The sequence below is a fragment of the Struthio camelus genome, chromosome 4, assembly GCF_040807025.1.
Source record: "Struthio camelus isolate bStrCam1 chromosome 4, bStrCam1.hap1, whole genome shotgun sequence".
In the NCBI taxonomy this organism is placed as follows: Eukaryota; Metazoa; Chordata; class Aves; order Struthioniformes; family Struthionidae; genus Struthio; species Struthio camelus.
The window spans coordinates 80474275-80491593 of record NC_090945.1 but is presented as its reverse complement, the minus strand read 5'-3'; the positions used below and the strand labels follow the sequence as shown (position 1 = coordinate 80491593).

Here is a 17319-nt window from a genome sequence, read left to right as displayed (position 1 = left end):
AGTGATATCATAGGTTCCTTCTCACTTGGACCTTCTAACGTTCTCTCTGTATAGCTTTTTTCTTTTGTCTGAATCTATCTTTCACTCTTGAGATGGATCCTTTGATACCTGGTCTGATGCTGATTCTTTCATGCAGAATTCTTTCTGATCTAGGTTCCTGTAGACTGTGATCAATTTTATTTACGCGAGGAATAATTATTACCTGCATTGTTCCCTAGTGAAAACTGCTGAAACTTGTTTTTATTTTCTGGTTTGGTCTTGTTTTGTTTTTAAGAAAAAGTCCCATTTACACTTCTCCCCAGCTTTGTATGCAGAGACGCTGTGTACTGGCAACTACAATTATTTTATTGTATGCTGCATCTTAGGCATATGTGACATCCGGTGATTATGCTTATGTAGTAAAGCCATCTAAATCAGGGAGTGATCCCCTGCCCTTTTGTCAAATAGTGTTGAGTGCGTCTCGTATAGGCTGGTCTGAGCTGGTCTCCTCCAGGGTGATCTGACTGTGTCTGTTCTTTGTGGTACTTGGGGCAACCCTGGACTTGGTACATCTTCTGCACACTCCCTTCCACAGCTCTCTAGCGTGCTGTAATCAACACTTTCATGTGCAGCATGTGACCGACTACAGGGCCTAGCCTGCACGATCGGGGCTGCTCCTTGTACGTACTGGCAACCTCTGGTCACTCATGATCCCTGTGTGATACCCAATGCATGTTTGTTCAAAGGCAGTGGGCCCAGTGGGCCTTCAGTAAGGATGAGGAGTGCCTAGTGGTCTTTCGGCAAAGTATGATAGGAAGGATGTGTGTCCTATCCTGGAGAATAATGTGATCGTGCAAGTCCTGTTGGGATAGTGCTGGAGGTCCCAAGGTGGAACAGTTAAACCTGGTGCTCCGTCCTGGCTATGGGGTATGGTCCCTGCAGCAGATTTTCCTGATGCACACTAGGCTTTATCCTGTGTGGATTTGATTGGTTTGCTGCAATTCTTAGTTGGGAGGAAAATGGATATGGAGTGCAGATGAATAGGAGGGGTCAACGCCGAGTTTAGCTACTTGGTGCTGTTTTTATTCAATGGTATAGGTGCAGCCAGTAAAGACATGATACTGCTCTGAGAAGATGATGAGCTTGAAAGGCTTGATGTTGTGCTGGATAGGATCACTATGTCCTGTCTGACTGTTATCTGCTGTCATGTGTCCTGGCAGATTGTATAGGAACTTGGAGCTGGATTTGGTTTCCAATTTAACCATTAGCATTCTGGGGAAACTTGGAGAGTCACTTACCCCTCAGGTTTCAGTTTATCCCGTCCCACGACAAACTTAATGCTACTGACCTCTGCAGAGTACTTTCAGAGCTACTGCTAAAAAACCATTATTTAAGGGTGAAGTATTATTTTGTGACAAAGCCCTACAAAAGGCTGTGACAGCTCAGAGAATCTGTGCAGTTAACACACACAGTTAGATATTTTTGAGTTCTTATGTAGCTTGGTTATTATGGGATTACTATGTTTGAGGTAGGTGGAAGAGCTTTCTGCTGGCAAAAAACATTAGTCTTTTTTTGCCTTGCTCTGTTTTGTGGGTTATGGCCACTTGCAGATGCTTCCAGAAAGCATCACTTAACTGTTGTCTGCCCTTCAGAGAACTTTAGATGCTGATGTTAATCTTGATCTCTCCTTGTTCTGCCCTGTGTCATGACAGTTTTTGGCATTTAACCTTTTATGCATCTGAGATTTGTTGCTGAGAAGTGATGTGTGGCAGCGTGAAGAGCGTCAAACTTTGTGTTATCTTCTGAATGTAGGTATTCTGTGTTTCAGTAGGTTGGATTTGATGACTGGAGGGGACCCTTCTGCCTCATCAGCTCTACATCCTTGTGATTAAGAACATCCATTGGTAGTTACCTCAAATAGACAGTGGTTTAAAGTGGCAATACAGGTTAGTTCACATGGGGAATATCTCCATGTTAAATGAAAGGAGATGGGGTAAGAGAGGGAGAGAGAGAGAATGGGGAAAATAGTCATTAGCTAAAATAGCCTTCTCTTAGTCCTGTTTCTTTAAAAGTCCTTGAGACAGTTCTCGGCAAGGGAGTGGAAGAATAGGGATGTGCCTGTGCGGTGGAGAGCGAAGAGGGTTATTTAAGTGAGAAGAGAATATCAGAGGGAATGAGAAAGTCTGATCCTTCATAATGGAGGATTTCAGCCAATCTGTACTGTTCCACGGTTGTCTAATCTAAGGGTGGTCTGCTTCAGGAGGTTGGTAAGGCAAGAAAAATCCTTGCCTGTATTCTTTCTCCTTTCAGTGCAAAGAAAGAAAACTCACATAGGTAGGCTTTGCATAGTGTTTGCTTGTTTGTTCCCATCTTAGGATAATTAGGCAACAGCCTATGAAAAGTTGGTGTGCCTGGCTGCATGTTTCTTTCCAAAATCAGAATTGAAGCATGCTGGTAGAAACTCATGGGAGGTGAGAAGCAGTCTCCTGGCAAAGTGATGAGATTATTGCTTGGTAGGTAATGATCAGGAACTTGTCTGTGTGTGAGGCAGGGCTCTGCACTCCTGTGAGGCTCAGCATCGATAAGGCAGAGAGCTGCTGCCGTGCACAGAAGGGGCAATTTTCCTGTATGCTGGCTTTGGTCCCTGCTGCGGAAGTTCTGCTGCCTGTGTTCTGGGGCTCCTGAGGAGGTCAACAGATTCAGACCTATGATGAGCAGCAGGTGTGTTTAACATTAGGGAGCAGGTTGCCCAGAGAGGTTGTGGAGTCTCCTTCCCTGGAGATATTCAAAACCAGCCTGGACACAATTGTGTGCAATGTGCTGTAGATGACCCTGCTTGAGCAGGGGGGTTGGACTAGGTGATCCCCAGAGGTCCCTTCTAACCTTGGTCCTTCTGTGATTCTGTGAATCTCCCTGATTGGTGACGTGGGCTCTGGTTTTCAGGGGAGTTCTCTCTGCTGGGCTTCTTGATTCAGGGACCTTACATACACTGAGGATGCATATTTTTAGAATAATCTCCTAGCAGTGCACCTGAAATGAGTATATCCTTAATCATAAGGAAGTCAGAAGTGATTCAGTATTTTTGATCGGATAAGCAAGAAGTAAAATCTCTGGGGAACAGATTAAGTTAGTAGTCATTGGATGCCTTCTGAATGATTTCTGTTCCGAAAAAGCTGTGATAAAACATTTTTTTTTTCTTTCTACAGCAATGCTGAGTGACAATAACTGTGTGAAGTTGAAAAGTGATTGTTCACCTCCTGTGCAATGGTGTAAGATAGTTGCACACAAAGATGAAAAGACCAAGCTGGTTTTTAAAAGGTACTCCCAAGTAAGTGTCATTGTCATGGTGATGCGAAGGACAGTTGCTCTCCCCCTAGTCTGGTCAGTTTCTTAAAAAAAAAAAAAAAAAAAAAGATAGAGAAAACAAGAGATGGGATTTCTAGAGCAATTGAATGGAAGGTTAGGCACATAGTTTTCATTGGGGTAAAACATTTTGAGGAGCCCAATCTCTCTTGTAGTATCACCAGTTTTTCCCAGCTCATGTGAGATTCCACGTTAGTCACAAGTACTCCGGATCAGTAGAAATGCCAAGGCTTTTGTATGGTCTGATAATTGATGAAAATTAAGGGCAGCGGAGGTTTGTTTATGTTGGGGGGGGAGGAGGAGGAGTGTATTCCCTCACAGTTCACTTGTTTATGAAGACTTTTCTTCCAAAGTGTTACATCACAAAATGTTTATTGCTCTGTTGCTTGTGGTTTAGCGTCATGTTGGAATTAGTAAGTGTATGCAAGTATACATCCAAAATCACATTTAAAACTAGCACCTCACTACTGTGATACTTCTCTGTGACTTGAATTTTTAGATTTTAAAGGTTTTAAAAAAACAAAAAAACAAACAAACTTAAGACCAAACTGGTAGATTCAGTGGTATTTCGAGCACCTGAATGATGCAACCTCAGCTTAGTCTAGAGATACTTGTTAAACCTTTGCAGAGGAAAAGCAGCCTCATTCATCTTTCTGTGAATCCCCTATGTCTGCTAGGTCAGCTAATTTACAGGAGATGCAGCCTGACATGCTAAGGAAGGTTTTAAATCCCTATCAATGCAAAACTGAAATTAGTTAAATTATATGTGAGAATAGTGCTTCTTTTCCAGTGGCCACCTTGTTAGTTTTGGACAGATTTTTTTTCATCGTTATACTCCTTGTGGCACGTGCTGCAAACTATGAATGATTGCCAGAATCCTGTATATTAGCCCATATGGTACATATCCTTTTACTGTGGAGTACTGAAACTTGGAGATTATCGGTATGGTAAATGTGGTTTAGTGTGGAGCAGGCATTTCAGAAGTTGAAGAATATGGACAAGGTCAGCAACAAGGGCTTTTTTAATCTCTGAAACCTGTATTAGGTTCACCTGAGTAAGTTTCAAGAAGCACCAAACACCTGGTAGCTTGCATATTTTTAAGACAGTGAAACACATATCCAGTCCTTAGAAAATCATAGGAAATACTTGAAATTCCAATATGAAAAGCAATAATAAAACTCACACTACATATGCTGAGTGCAGTCACAGCTCTGCAAGAATTATGTCATTATGTGGTTAAAGCCGTTTACATGACATGAGCCCATGGAATACTTGGAGATGAATCGTGAGATTCTTTCATAATGAGAAACAAGCGGATCAAAAGTGTAGATAGCTTACGCTACTCAATTTTAAAGGATTTTTTTTCCCTAAGTGTTTTGAGAATATAAATAAATAAGACTTCTCAATATAAACTTGGTCACCTAAATCTGCGTTCTGGCCTCCCAGTGAGCTAAGAGAGTTTTACTTGCAAGTGGTGACCATTGGCCTAAAACGTTGCAAGTTGAAATTCTATCCTTTTTGTTATTTTTCGTTGTTTTTTCCTGCATGAAATTATGTATTTCAAAATAGAATTGCCCTTTGAGACAGGAAAAAACAGTCATTTTTTGGTTCCTTTGTAAGGAGATCTGTTGACACATACACTTTTAAGTATGGTTCTTATGATGCAGGTGTAGAACTGTATAAAATCAAACTGACACTTTGAACAGTTTCCATATCAAAGCATCTATTTAGGTTAGCGCACTTCTGCAGATATCGCTGAAGAGTTTTGGAAAGTTTACAGCACACAATGCTATAGGCTTTAGTGGTTTGAATTGAATACAGGTATGTCTGAAGTTCTTAAGTCATCTTAAATTTGTTTAAAAATAACTCATTTAGCAGTAGGTTAACTGCTGGAAAAATTGATATATATATATATATATATATGTAGATATAGATATCTATATATATTTTTTTCTTCCCCCATCCCTTACACATACCTGCTTGTTTTCAGACTTTTTGTACTGTTTGTGATTGGAGGGTGCTTCCTTTATATCCTCAAACTACATTTTGACCCTGAAGAATGTGACAGAACAAAAATGCCATATGTGGATCTCGATCGTGTAAAGGTTTGATGTTTTTTACTTGTTTAAAAACTTGTTATTAATGCACCGTACAAGAGTTATAAGGATCTGTAACGAAGGAGTTGAATGTTGAAATCATCCTGTGAAGGCAAATATATTTTGCGTCATTTTGTCCTGTAGAACCTCTGTGTGATGTTCTTGTGGAATGGTGACAATGAGAAGTGCACAGAGAAACATCTGAAATGTTTCAGTGCTACAGATTTACGAAGTCTGGCAAGGGCTGCTGTTCCCTCAGCACAGGATCTCCCTGGCATGGTGTGCCAGTGCAGGTGGAGGTACCTGGCTGCCACCCTGTGAATGCTACAATGAGGAGACAGACTGAAGTTGTTGTCACCAAGACCAGTTTCACCCCTGCTTTTAGCTGTCACTGCATTTTAAGGAGTGATCTTGCATACTCCTGCCTCATTATCTTCCCATTGTGTCAATGCAAATATTCTTTTTATTTGCATTGATTTCCTGAATACAAGAAACACATGGCGAGGGGATGACCCACATTCAAATCAAAACTTTCTTTTACTCCAAAGCAGTTCCCCAGTCTACTTTGTCTTGCAGTTGCTCAGATGTTTGGAAGTATGGGGCAAATGTTGTGCAGGAAGATGCAGCGCTTGGGGATTTTTTTTTGCCCACCCTCCCCCCCCCTTTTTTTAATAGCTGATAACTTGCTTCAACCAGAGTTTTGCATGTGGCTTTTAAGCTTGTGTAATAGAAGGCTGTAAGGCTTTCTGTAATTCTTGCTGCCGTTTCTCTGTCTTTTCCTACTTATGTTTGTTCTTTCTCATGCTGTACTTGCCTTGGCTTTGAGTTGTTATATTTCTGTCCTTGAACATCTCAACACCAAGACACAATTTCTGAGAGGAAGCCTTGATTTATGACTCATCTCAGCTTCACTGCATGTGCATCCTCTCCCCACCCTTCTCCTTCAGTGCACGTTTTTTCCCTTCTGAGCCTCTTTGCCTCCTTTTTCCTTCTCATTTGACTTTCTGCTTTTGTAAGGAACCTGTTCTTGCTTGCAGACAACAGCCACCTATGCCAAGCAAACCGAAAGACTGTGGGCTGTGCTTATTGCTGTCCTGTGGTTCATTTTGTTTGGGTTAGATGCAGGATGGGGGAATGGTATGGCTCTTTGTCTAGCTGGGTAGCAGCAGATTGTAAACTGTTTGGGCAGTTGTCTGGTGACTGGCACAATGCGACACCAATCTTTGGTAAGCAATTTTATCATGGTGCTGCCCAGCGAAAGAGCTTACTATGTGATGAAAGTAGGCTTAGAGCTATGCAGTTGTGCACTTGTTCCGTCTTTTCTAGCAACACAAACAGGCACCGATTTTTTTTTCACTAATGGGCTGCACAACTGTTAGTCTTAGAAATGAGGCTCTTCTGAAGAGGTGCTGAGTCTTGCTGTCAAAACACGTCATGAAGTTGTTCAGCCATGCTTAGCCTAGGGAAAAAGTGTGGTGTTCATATACCTAGACTTCCTGAGGCCTTTGTCCTCGTGAGGCAGTTCTGCAGAAGTCTTGTTTAGAAACAAAAACCCCCACTGTACTATCCCTCCAAAGCCCCATTTCACTCACCCAGACATAGACTACCCTTTTTCTTAACAGTACTGAAGGGGAACCGAGTAAGCACAAGATTTGAATTTTTACTCTCTCAGCCTTTTGTTCTCTAAAGTTTCTTAATTAAAGTGGAGGAAAGAGGAGCAGGGTCGTACTGGGGGGGGGAAAGAGAGGACGCAAAGGACTTTTTGGAAGTGATAAAAGCAGTACCTTGCTATTTCTCTTCTTCCTTATTTCAAGTACCAGCTTACCACTACAGATACCTAAAAAATGTGCATGAATAGCTTTTTCTAATGAGATAGATCAATGTATAATTTGCATAAATAGGTTCAGCTAAGATGATGCAGTACTGTAGTCTTTTTATTTTGGTGAGTCCTCTTTGAAAGAGGACTTGATCCCCCTGTTGCGTTCCTCTTAATTTTATGTTTAGTCATTAAAAATACCTCTTTAGCAATACTTTTAGAAAAAGTGTATCTTCATGTTGATTTGTAAACAAATCCAGCATGCTATTTTATACAGCTTTTTTCCCAGCTGACGTGTCTGGTAGAAACCTACTGAAGTCAGAATTCAGATTGCACGTTTGAGCAGTGAAGTAGAATTCCTCTTGCTGTCTTAGATCTTGCTTTAGATGGGTAACTGTAATTCAGGTTTTTCATTTGTTTTTATAAGTAGCAGTACAAAGTTTCTCGAACTGCTCATGAGGCAGATCATTCCTATAAGAAGGGTACCATATTCACTTCTCTCTCTCATTAACTGAACTTATTCTTTAGAAAAGCTCCTACCCAGATTTACAATGACTAGATGGAGAGGCATTCAGTTGCGGGTTTTCACCCTGCACTGGCTAGTGTCTTGTTATAAGTGCTTTGAGATGTCCTGTGTTTCCTGGTTTAAGCTTTCTTTTTAAAAGTCTGTGTTTGCTAAAGTGATGGTGGTCACCTGGTGGGTTGCTTTGGGAGGGCTATTTCTGTTACTGAAACTAACTTTTCTGACTGTAATCTTGTATGTTTTGTTTTAGAGAGCACAACAGTATGCCAGCGCTGTGTTGCAGGGACAGTGCCGACCTTCTTATGCAAAGAAGGAAATGGGGAAGTTATTTGCGGAGAAATACAGCATGGACATATCTCCCTTTGTAAGAAAAAATATAAAGGAAGATGAAGCTTTATTTAAATATGAGCCTCCCTTTGGATTTCACAAGTTCTTTGATAAGCTTCAAAATCTCCTTGAACTCTTACCTGAGCATGATTTGCCAGAAGATTTGAAGTCAAAACACTGTAAACGCTGTGTTGTTATTGGCAGTGGTGGAATCCTTCATGGCTCAGAGCTAGGTCACTTATTGAATCAGTTTGATATTGTTATAAGGTACATATTTTCCCTTTAATTTAAGGATTCCAACTGTTTCAGTTTTGCTTTATGAGCAGACTTGTTTTATAAGGGGGAAGCACGTCCACCTTTTTATGCAGCTTACAAGACTCTTTTTTGTAAGCTCTTGTGTGAAATTTACTTGTGACTCGATAGGATTCAAAGTCTGAGGAGCAAAATAACAAATCGTCATAGTCAGATGGCAGGAATTCAGTGTAATTGTTTGTGGGCTTCAGACATCCGTTATCAGGAGACACGGGCAGAAATGAGTTAGAATGCAATGAAAACGTAGACGAAATACGATCTAGTTTTATCCATTCATAGGCTTAAGCTTTCTGAGGTTGGCTTTAGTACTTATTTCCGCCCTCTTCCCCTTGGTTATTTGAGATGCTTACTTGAAGTATTTTTTCTTATAACAGCAATTTCAAGCACAGTAAAAATGAATAATAGTTTCAGTATGCAGCTTGCTGACAGACTTCTATGACATGCTAATCTTTGTTTATATTTGCAGGAATAGTGTATGGTTCTGTGATCATGTTGTCTGATGTCTGTATTGGACAAATAATTACATATCTGCAATTGGACAAATAATTACATATCTGCATTCCTGCCTTCTGAATAGAACAGTTAGAACTCTTGTTCTTTGTGTTTTGAATTGTACAAAATCAAAGATAAACTTAATACAAGTATTTTGACAAATAGTTTTTGTAAACCAAAACTGGCTCCTCCTCAAAAACAAGGAGTTGATACAGTGAGTGAATATCTCTTCTACAAAGGTAGGTGTATCTTTTAGCGTTGGGAGGGGCAGAGAACTTGCACTAACAGCTGTTTGAAATTATGGGTGAGAGAGAGTGTGGAGGTGACTGTTTTTTTTTTGAAATGAGGTTGTAAGGTTTCACTGTTAGTTCTGCAGAGCTGATGAGCTCGTTGATGCTGTTCTTGTCAGCAGTGTGCTAACATCTGAAGTTCTGGTGAGCCGGATTGGTACAAGACCACACGAGGCATTACATTGCCCTGTGTGTTAGCGAAGGGATAATGTGAATACCTTTTTTGGGTGTAAACTCACATTTTATATATATATAAATAAATATATACATATTATATATATATATATATAAATATACATATTATATATATATGAAAAAAATATGCAGGAAACTTCCTGTATGTTTTCTTTTCCTTCTCCTTTTAAGCTTCTCTGAGCTGGCACAGGGCAAGATGAAGTTCTGCAATGCTGGTTTAAACACGTTTCTGTTCAAGCTCTTCCTTTCAGAGTTTTGCACTTGTGAGTTAATCCAGAAATAGAGTTGGCTGCCTCTCAAAGATAAGAGGTGGATGGGTGTATGAGGCGAGCAACATGGAGATACTGAGAAAACACTGTGCTCCACTCTGATAAAAAGCTGTGGGCCAAATACAAGTTCTTTGCTTAATGTCTTAACGTTTTAATCAAGTTGCATCCCTGTGCAATTTACAGCTTATCTTTAAATTTTTTTAGGTTAAATGATGCACCAGTTCAAGGATACACAGATCATGTTGGTAATAAAACTACTATAAGGATGACTTATCCAGAAGGAGCTCCGCTTTCTGAACGCGAGTATCATCCTGCTAGCTTGTTTGTGGCTGTTTTGTTTAAAAGTGTCGATTTCAACTGGCTTCAAGCAATGGTAAAAAATGAAACCTTGGTATGTAAAGGGGTGGTATTCCATACTTGCGGTTCTTGTTTGATTTTTGTTTTCTAATGTTTGAACTAATGGACTGACCATTACTTCCTGGTTTATACTGAGTATCTTTTATATACATTTTTTTATGTCTCCTAGCTACAGTTAGTACCAGCATTCAGGTTAAAGCCACATGCTGATGATTGCATTTAAAAAATTGTTATTTTGGTGGTTTACAGTCACTAAGCTGCATGACATTGAACATTTAATAAAGTGGAATTCGTTTCGTGTTAAGCTCAAGTAACTTGTTCAAGTCTGCAGAGCCAGAAATAGCAGAAATAGAAGTGAGATTTTCGGAGGCCTGTCCCTTTTTTTTTTTTTTTTTTTTAAACTGCTGCAGTCTGTGCTGCTACAGTGGGCATACATGCAGTTAATGTATAATTGAAATATCACAGTTAGTATCCACATTGTCTGTGGCTTTAAAATTAAGAAGTTGTTCCTTTCTTATTGAATAATTAAAGAAGTACATTTCCCCCATGCAGAGATTCTTAGAGAATTGATAGAAGGAGTCCCTGTTTCCAAAATCTCTTTAAATTTGTGGGTTTTGACCTCTTTCAGACTTCAGGCATTTAATTTCACCAAGTTGAAAACTGCTAACTAGCCTTTTCTAACTACAAATTTGAAAAAAAAAAAAAAAAAAAACCTGCTCTAAACTTTCATTTGAGATAGATTTAGAAGAAAGCCTGTCAAGTTCCTTAATTTAACCCATAATATTTTAGATATTTCAAATTCCCTTCTTAATTCTGTGATTTTTTTTTTTATAATGTTAAATCATATGGAAGATCTGTTTAATATTGACCACAACTATCTATTACTGTAGTCCAGAGAGTATGTGCTAGGAGATTATCTTGTCTGAATAAACTGAGTATGTTTTGGAGAGAGGAGACTCTCTTGAATGTGTAAAAGTGCAAATTAAAGAACTGATCGCTGACTAATTTTTAGCAAGGGTAAGGCAATGTTGGCCCATGACCTTACCGGCAGGAGTATGGTAATTTCACCTACCAGCAACTTTCTGGCTTGGGTTGAATCCCTGGCTTGTACAAGCTCTCTAGTTATTTCACCTTTAAAATTTGTTTTTAAAGAATCACTAGCACAAGGACAGCTTTTTGTATTTATGTTTTGAGAATCGAAAAATGATTACTTTTGGCGTCTGCATCCTCTTTCAGTTAGTTACAAGCCTGAAGTATGTACTTTTTTCATAAAGTATTTTTTTCTTCTTTGTCTTAAGAGCAGAGCTAGAGTAATGTGCGTAAAGATTCCATAAATACGGAATCAAAGAGGAGAAAACAGAATTGCAATTCTGTCTCCTCTCTGTCTATCCCAAAATCCAATCTTCTGGCTTCTGGTTCCCGTCTTCCTGCCCTGCCCTGTTAGTGCTGTCATTGGCTCAGCATTCTCGGTTCTTTCCCCAAGCTCTTTCTCTTTTCTTGTGCGGGTACTGTAGATGGTTAAACAAAATGCTTGTATTTGTGCTGAAAGGAAGCATAAGGATATATGATTCTGCAGCTACTTTTATCCATTCAAGACCAGGCTGCCATGCTTCTGTCTCGTTCCCATCAGCGCCTGTCCATTCACGCCTTCCTTTCTCTGGTGTTTCTGCCTTTGTGGAAAGTCAGCTTTAGGAAAGGACTGAGCTGAAAACCAACTTTGAAACGTTAGGCTTTCAGCTGGAGCACCTTCCTGTGCAAGCATTGGTACTTAAGTAAGCTGTTTCAGGGGAGTGGGTGGGAGGAAGGGACTACAACAACCTGCATTTGATCAGTATAGGCTGCTACGGAGTTGCACCTTGGTGCAGAAATAAGCCTGTTTAAAAAAAAGAGAGCTCTATGTTGCAGTTTATCATTTATCAGTTTATCAGTTCTATCATTTGCTTAGTATTAAACATACTAGGGAAAGGTGTTTAAAACAAGCCTGATCTAGTATTAGTTTTTCCGTTAGCATGTATCTAATTGACTGAAGGTGGCGCGAGGTGGGAATCTGGCTTGCTGAGTCTTGTTTAAATCCTTCTTCTGAAGTGTTGTATTTATCACTAGCGGAGGCTGTCAAGCAGCAACTGTCTGCTTCAAAGCCCGAGCAAAATTGTTTTAAATGCAGCGCTAGCCTCAGAGTGCCCTGGTTAATGTTTGCGGAAAACTGAGGTCCCGTTTTCCCTGTTGCTTGCTCAGTTGCGCTGGGGAAAATCCAGAGAATCTGGAGGAGCGGGTGGATAGGTTGGCTGATTAAAAACAAAGTGCACTCAAATATTCAGCGTGAACAAACTTCCCCTCCCCCCCCCACCCTCTGCTTTTCCAAATAGTTTGAGACTTTTTCCTTTTTTGAGTCGAATCACTTGAGTTGTATGTTGATATTCCTGTGCCATCTTAGCTGTAAACTGTGTCTTGATTTTTCTCATAATCTTAGATGAATTCTGGTAACTTGTGTGTCATGTCCCCTGTACACTTTGTAGTGTCAAAGTTTCCCGCTGGAAAGGGAAACTGAACTAATTTTTCTTTCTCTTAGCCTCTGTGGGTGCGACTCTTCTTTTGGAAGGAGGTTGCTGCGAAAATTCCTTTTACATCAAAACAGTTTCGGATTCTGAATCCAATCATCGTTAAAGAGACAGCTTTGGACATTTTACAGTTCCCTGAACCTCGATCAAAATTCTGGGGTTGGGATAAGGTAAGAGGTTATCTTCCAGGAGAAAGAGGTTCTATGAAAATAGAAAGTAAAATAAGATCCAAAAATTGTTTTGGGCTCTTCTTTCAATACAGTTCCCCTGTGCAGTTTCTGAGCTGGTATGAAGTAATGTGGAAACTAACTCCTTCAAAAAACGCTTGTACTTTCTTTATTAAAAATCAAAGTATGAGTTCAGCTGACATGACGTCTGTTTTACAAAGTATTTGAATGCAATAAGACATAAATCATTTTGGTACAGTTCATTCGCGTGCTACTGTGAGTGGTGTTAAATACTCAAAATACAATTTGATTCGCTAGTGCGTTTGCTACTTAAGAGCAGGTATGTTAAGTCAAACCAGAGATCAGCCGTTGACAGGTATCTCTGTAACTGCAGTGAGTGCGGAGAGAGTATGGAAACAGAGCAAGTGTAAAGCAACCTTTCCTCTGACAGGTCCTTCTAGCTGTTGGAATTGCCATGCATACCAGTGTGCTTAATAGCAGTTGATGGGTATGTCCTCCCTCTGCATCCTTAGCTTCAGTGATAGGATAAAGTCAGTCGCCTGGTTTAATTATACACTGCAGGAAAAAATCTTTTTGTTAAATTTTTAGCTAACGTCTCTGAGAAATTGGGTGTCAGCAGCTCTCTGGAACTGAGAGGAATACTGAATATTAACCATTGCTTCTTCACCTCGTTGGTGTAAGAGCATTTCATGGTAGCGTTATTGCACAAACACTTTGAAGATTCTTCTCACTTTGCAATATTTGGTTATTAAAAATGTAATATATCCAACTATATATCTTTTAGTTGTATCTTAGCGTGCTTGCCTTCTTCAAGGGACGTTCAGTGAAAAGTACTATTCTGAAGGCTATTGTTAGAGAGCCTGCTGCTCGAGACTGAAGTAAGCATAGATCAAGAAATGTCAATTTTAACAGCATATGAGCAGTTACTGAAGCGCTGGAGCAAGGATTTGCTTATAATTAAGTTGTTTAGAAATAGGAGATGTTGCCTTCAGTTCACAGGGAAAAATGTAGAGCTGAAAGCCAAAGTTCTTGTTAAAGGCAAGATACTTGGCCCTGAAATTTTAATTGTTCCATTTTAAGTGATTGTTTTAAATGCATTGCTCACTGAAAGAGTGGCCCCGCTTGCCTTGACAGGATGTGGTTTAACTTTTACTCTGTGCTACAGTGAGGAGAGGGAGTAAACAAAACCATTAAATACTATAAAGTGTTATGAAACTGGCGAAGCAGAATATATCTGAATTCAGCAGACTCTTTTCCCCCCTTTTAGAATGTACCCACTATTGGGGTCACAGCAGTTGTTCTGGCCACGCATTTATGTGATGAAGTGAGCTTAGCAGGATTTGGATATGACCTCGATCAGCCCAGCACACCTTTGCACTATTACAACAACCTCTGCATGGCTGCCATGAACGGACAAACTATGCACAATGTGACAAGTGAAACAAAATTCCTGCAGAAACTGATTAAAGAAAAAGTTGTCAAAGACCTCACTGGTGGGATACATTGTGAATTCTGCATCAAAGACAGCTAGTGATTGAAGTGCAGCATGCTTTGGATTTGTTAACTTTCCAGAGGTTCGGTTGGAACAACCCTTTTACTGTCTTCAGTGGTTTGTTAAAGCGTGTATAAAATGGACTTGGAATCTCTGCTGCCTTTTTTTTTTTTTTTTTTAAAGTCAGGTTTAATTTGTTGAACTTTTAAATTTATGTAGATGTCTGATTTTACTTTGCACATTTTTGTGGATAACTATGTAAATACAACTTTGAGTGGAAAGAGATCCATTTAAATATGTAATGTTTTAAATTGTCTGAAGAAAAGCAGAGTTGTTGTTTTCAGATGTATATGGTGCGCACAATGCTAGCCTGAGCTGTCCAATAGCATAAGAGAATTTTTTTTTTTTTCCATTGAACTACTGTCTTTGTGGATCTGGTTCTTGGTGTATGACTCCTTTTCATGCATGGCATGAAAAGAAAGGCATATGCTTCTCGAGTCTTTTGTTTGTTGCAACTTGACTATTGTGTTTTCCCCTCAAATATTTATTTTCTTTTGTTTTTGTGCTTATTTTTTTGGGGGTGGAGGAGGAATGTGGGAGCGGAGGTGAAGGAAAAGAAACTTATTATGGCAACAATTGAGTAATAAGTACTTTAGCATTCATGCTGGACATTAAAATCATTGATGTGTTAATGCATTGGGTTTAGCATTCTGCTTTATCGTGAGGCATATCTGGGCCCCGAGGTATGTTATAAGAGGATTTAGCTAGTAGGAGGCTTTTACCTGAACTAGATCTCTTGACATTTTCATTCCTTCAGACACAGATATGTGTTTCCAACTAGTTGATTTGCAGCAGAGTTCAACTACCCTTATTAAAGAAGCGGCATTAATACAAAATCTGGGCCCTTTTTTAGAGTGACTTGAGAATTACTTTTAGGGACCTATCTGTTCTTTCACAAGTTCCATAAAACACCATTATATATAAATCTTCCAAGTAGCAATAATAGTCTGTGACTGAGGTGAAACTTCCATTGGTTTATTATCCTTGAGTAATTAATTGCAGATACTGGAGCCTTAGTTTACATTGATAACCCTTACGAACTCTAGTGTTGGCTGTTTAATTGGAGCGAGAGTTAGAATTGTTTGTTTTCCTGGGTCAGCTTATATAAGTCAGCAACTGGGTGAGCACGTGTAAGTTAAGAAGAAAATCACTTTGAGTGAGTAATATGATACAGTAGCAAGCTAGATGACCGCTGAAAGCGGCGTATGCTTTTTTTTTTTATCCTGTACAAATACATGTTCTTGTGACTGGAAATCTGTGCATTGCAAAGAAACTGGACTGTGCAGACCTGTGACCAGGTTTAGGTGTTTATTTTCATTTTGTTACTAGTAGAGTAGTAGATGTGACTTTTTGCACTGCGTAGTGTTGTTACTCAATCTACAGTTTGTGAAAAATGCTTTCTCTGGGAATGAAAGCTTGTTAGCAAATTGATCAAAGGTTGGAGTAGGAACATGTTATTCATAGTCATGGACTCACCAGGTGGTGAACCTTCCCACTTTTGTTATTGTTGGCTAAGATATGCACAGTATAGAGTTAAACGCTACAAAAAAGTATGTGGGAGGACAAGATTATGGGATTTTCTTGTTTTTTGTTTCTGCGGACAGAAGACCTAATGAATGATACCATAGGAATGCAGGAGCAACAGAAGGACTCTGGCCATTTTGAAAGACGATAAAATGACATCAGAACATAAAGCATAATTCTGAAGAAAGCTGTGGACCTCATCTTTCATAAGTCCCATGTACCCATACTTCCTTGAAAGCCAGTTATGAATGATAAGCAAATCTGAAAATCACATTCTTGTCTCCGGCACTGTTTGTGTTTATAGCAATAATATTAATCTAACTTCTCCTTGAAACGTAGGAATTTTTGTACTAGCAATAAATTTCTGGTCCATGTTTTTGTGCAAGTATAGTAATTGTTTAATTTAAAAATATTTCATGCGTGAAAATTTTTATACAGATAGTCTTTTAGTTTAATATATTAAAACATGCTAATTATTTTCTCCTGGCATGTAAACTGGAAGTAAAGTACCTTAATTTCATTTGATATTAGTGAAATTTCAAAGGGTTGGAAGAGTTCAGAATGCGTGTGTTGGGAGGAAATCCTGAATACACCCAAAGTACGTGTATCAGAGCAACTGATCCCTCACCAGAACTTTTTACTTTACTCTAACTTCAAGATAGTCGATTGATGTAAATGCCAATAGCATTTCGGAGGTGTTATATTTATTGTCAAGTTCTCAAGTTATGTTGATGTGGGGTTAGATTGTTTTCCCGCCAATTTTATGGCCTGTGATAAAAGATTGTTCTCCATAGTAGTATATACTGCATAAAATACTCCTGCACAGACTCAACCATCTGTGAAATGGCACCGACGTGCAGGTTGCAGAAAGCAATAAACTGATGAAACCACTTTCTACTTACGTATTTGTCTCACGGTTTGCAATTTGTTCTGTCTCCTTTATTAAGGAAGTCGTATGTTTCATTGGTCCAGCTGAACAGTGTTGATGAAATCCCAGGCAATCAAGAAGAAAGGAGTTAAGGACCGAAGGTAGCTCTTGCTCCTGTCTTTATGCCTGTTTAATACCTGTCAGTAGAGTTAGATTTAATCTCACTGGAGCCTGGTGGGGGGAATCTGTCTCAACACTGACCCATACAGTAGGTTTCGTTGCTGAGGCTAATGTGAGCGGCAGTATTTCAGACCGGGTTATAGTACTTGCTGTGAAGTTCAGTGGTGGGACTCCTTAAGGAGGTGGGAAAACCCCATCTTCTGGTCTGTGCTTCAGTCTTGCTGCAGGTAAGTAAACAAAAAGCTCTGTGTGTGTGTGTCTGTGTACTGTTGTGCCCCAGATCCTATGCTTTGCAAAGAACCTGCGTCATCCCTCGTAGATATGCCCTGATGGTTTGTTAAAAAGCTCTACAAATAATTTGTTGTGATTAAGCAATTATGCAGCACGTTAGAATCCTTATCTGCATAGGACGCCTCACAGGTACATGTTT

General features: G+C 39.5%; 1 protein-coding gene across 19 annotated transcripts in view; it reads left to right on the top strand.

Moving 5' to 3' along the window:
- Nucleotides 1-17319, top strand: part of ST3GAL5 (ST3 beta-galactoside alpha-2,3-sialyltransferase 5) — a 91043-nt gene that overhangs the window by 8756 nt on the left and 64968 nt on the right. For 6 of the 19 annotated variants that reach the window (XR_011141134.1, XR_011141133.1, XM_068943661.1 and 3 more), the window contains exons 2-6: nt 3186-3297; nt 5333-5447; nt 8028-8371; nt 9867-10053; nt 12589-12747. Coding sequence is in view for 17 of the 19 variants with exons in the window: in XM_068943661.1 (XP_068799762.1) it covers nt 3186-3297; nt 5333-5447; nt 8028-8371; nt 9867-10053; nt 12589-12747 (917 nt within the window). In the remaining 2 variants the exon portion in view is untranslated. Of the gene's footprint in view, nt 1; nt 1926-1947; nt 2701-3185; nt 3308-5332; nt 5448-8027; nt 8372-9866; nt 10054-12588; nt 12748-14012; nt 16743-16788; nt 16871-17319 lie in introns of those variants that run through there. The other 13 variants (XM_068943672.1, XM_068943670.1, XM_068943669.1 and 10 more) reach the window with 10 other exon arrangements.